This window comes from Coregonus lavaretus (assembly GCF_964263955.1).
Source record: "Coregonus lavaretus genome assembly, contig: HAP1_SCAFFOLD_3908, whole genome shotgun sequence".
Lineage (NCBI taxonomy): Eukaryota > Metazoa > Chordata > Actinopteri > Salmoniformes > Salmonidae > Coregonus > Coregonus lavaretus.
In genome coordinates, this window is record NW_028162131.1 from 21,158 (window position 1) to 23,833 (window position 2,676).

Below are 2,676 nucleotides of genomic sequence, written 5' to 3' on the forward strand. Positions count from 1 at the left end.
TCCTACTGCACCAGATTCTTCTTTATCATGTCCATTGATGCCAGGCTCTGGTTCTGAGCTCTTCACCACACCTTCTACCTCACTTAACTCTCCCTCATTCATTTCCATTTCACCTCCAGAACTCAGTCTGGCGAATGGCTCACTCTGTTTGCACTTGAATTATAACATTTGAAAGTCTCTATTCCATTGAAACTTTTGTGAGTGTAATGTTTACTGTTAATTTCTGGTGGTTTATTTCATTTTTGTTTAGTATCTATTTCACTTGCTGTGGCAATGTAAACATGTTTCCCATGCCAATAAAGCCCTTTGAATTCAATTGAATTGAGAGAGAGAGAGAGAGAGAGAGAGAGAGAGAGAGAGAGAGAGAGAGAGAGAGAGAGAGAGAGAGAGAGAGAGAGAGAGAGAGAGAGAGAGAGAGAGAGAGAGAGAGAGAGAGAGAGAGAGAGAGAGAGAGAGAGAGAGAGAGAGAGAGAGAGAGAGAGAGAGAGAGAGAGAGGGCTCCATGTTAATGTATAGGGGACATGAGTCGGTCATGGTTACTCATGGTTATGTGATGAGGTAGCCCCGCCTTCGACTTCAAAATCAGTGTCGGCCCTCAGCCCAATAGGGAATGTCCTCTTGGTGTAACGGTCAAGATGTTGTTTTCTCCCTCAGTAGACCCGGGTTCATATCCTGCCGGTTACATTAAGCAGTCTATTCTCTGAAAGGGGTCCAGACAGCCTGTTCCCAACAGTGGAGCCAGTGGGATTGGATAGGGGCATCTCTCTCTCTCTGACTGGAGGAGAGAAGTGAAATGGTGTGTCTCCTCTGGTCAACAATACTCACCTTGAGAGACTCCACAGCCTGTTGGAGCTCCTTCAGGTCCTTCTCTCTCTCCTGGAATCTCTGCTGGACTTTCTGCTGACTCATCCCCAGCTGCCTCTGTGGAGAATCACTCTTCAATGAGCTATCAAGCTTTATTTGTCCAGTAGATCAATAGTATAGTAATGGAACATAGTACCCATAGAAGTTAGGGATTAAAATGTTGAGGAACTGTCTGTTTGAAATTATTTTATTATGTTGCTATGTGAATGATTATAGTTTTTATGGTAGGCGTGCATGTATCAAGGGGTTGAGGCTGAACTTTGAACTCCTAAAAGGGCATTCGGAATGATAATGTTGTATGACTTTAGAAAATGGTGAAACATTTGGAGCACACCCAATATACTCAAGGTTTGTGTTCATATTTGTTCTGCCGTGGATTGATTTCATTTGTATGATCTCATATTCAAACAGCCTTAGTTCCTACTGTAATTATTCTTTCTTTATCAGACAGTCACCAACAAGTAGTTCTGGTCTTACCTGTTTCTCAGTCCTCTCTGCTGCAGCTGACACTGTATCATGGCCTTTATGTTCATCCATCACACACTGATAACAGATACACTGTTGATCGGTACGACAGAAAACCTCCAGCAGTTTGTCATGATGAGAGCAGATCTTCTCCTGTAGTTGTGCGGTGGCTTTGACCAGCTTGTGCTTCTTGAAACCAGGAAATTCATAGTGAGATTGGAGGTGAGTCTCACAGTAAGAGGCCAGACACGCCAGACATGACATGAGGGCTTTCTGCTTTCTGGTCCCAGTGCAGAAATCACACGCCACATCTCCAGGTCCAGCATAGCACAGAGCAGGAGGGGGAGCAGCCTGGAGTCCTGTCTTCTTCAGTTTCTCCACCACTTCAGCCAACATGTTATTTTTCCTCAGATTAGGCCTTGGAGTGAAGGTCTCTCTGCACTGAGGACAGCTATAGACCCCTTTCAGAACATCCTGATCCCAGCAGTCCTCAATACAGCTTCTACAGTAACTGTGTCCACAGTGGATGGTGACTGGTTCCTTCAGTAGATCCAGACAGACAGAACAACAGAACTGGTCCTGGTCCAGCAAAACTCCCTGCTGAGCCATTTGGACGGTTGTTCACTCTCACACAGACAGACGACACAGAGAATCAGATAAGTTTAGTCTCCACAGAAGAGAGTTTGTGGAGGGGAGGGACTTCCTGGTTCTGCCAGAGGGGTGGGGTTAGAGGGAGGGAGGGTGGGGTTAGAGGGAGAGAGAGAGGGAGAGAGAGAGAGAGAGAGAGAGAGAGAGAGAGAGAGAGAGAGAGAGAGAGAGAGAGAGAGAGAGAGAGAGAGAGAGAGAGAGAGAGAGAGAGAACTGTACACAATGTTAATAGAGACTAAGATTTGTGTTCCTAGGTTAGGGCCCTTAATATGGAATAAATTAAATAGAGTGGTTAGAATATATAAAGGGTAACAGTTTCTATGAAGTACATATGTATAATGCTTTTAATTAATTTTGTAATGCCTTAAACTTACGTGCTATGACACTAACTATAAGCGTCCATAATAACTAATACGTGGTTGTAAAACTGTACAATGTGTTATAGATAATTAGCTACAATGGGGGAGGGGGGACTTGAAATGGATACAATGTACTGTAGCTGAAATGAATACCGTATGTATTGACTGATCATTGAGAATGATGTAACACTTTACATTACAGTGTGTTTATTGGTGTGTAATTATTCCTGTTAGTCCAGTGGTGTAAAAGTACTGTGATGCCTCATTCTTCCACTGTACTAGCAGCAGTAACCCTAGCCAGTAATACGGCTACTGTAATGGAAAGTGTTACAGGAAATAT

At 43.8% G+C, this 2,676-nt stretch overlaps 1 protein-coding gene across 1 annotated transcript; it reads right to left on the reverse strand.

Annotated features, from left to right (window-relative positions):
* Window positions 1–581: 581 nt before the first annotated feature.
* LOC311116510 (E3 ubiquitin/ISG15 ligase TRIM25-like) lies at window positions 582–1,979 on the reverse strand. The gene is made up of 2 exons (XM_084191598.1): window positions 1,342–1,979; window positions 582–921 (listed from the first exon to the last, which is right to left on the reverse strand). The coding sequence occupies exons 1-2, from the start codon at window positions 1,936–1,938 to the stop codon at window positions 694–696; spliced, it is 825 nt and encodes a 274-aa protein (XP_084047724.1). The 5' UTR covers window positions 1,939–1,979; the 3' UTR covers window positions 582–693.
* Between the last annotated feature and the right edge of the window lie 697 nt (window positions 1,980–2,676).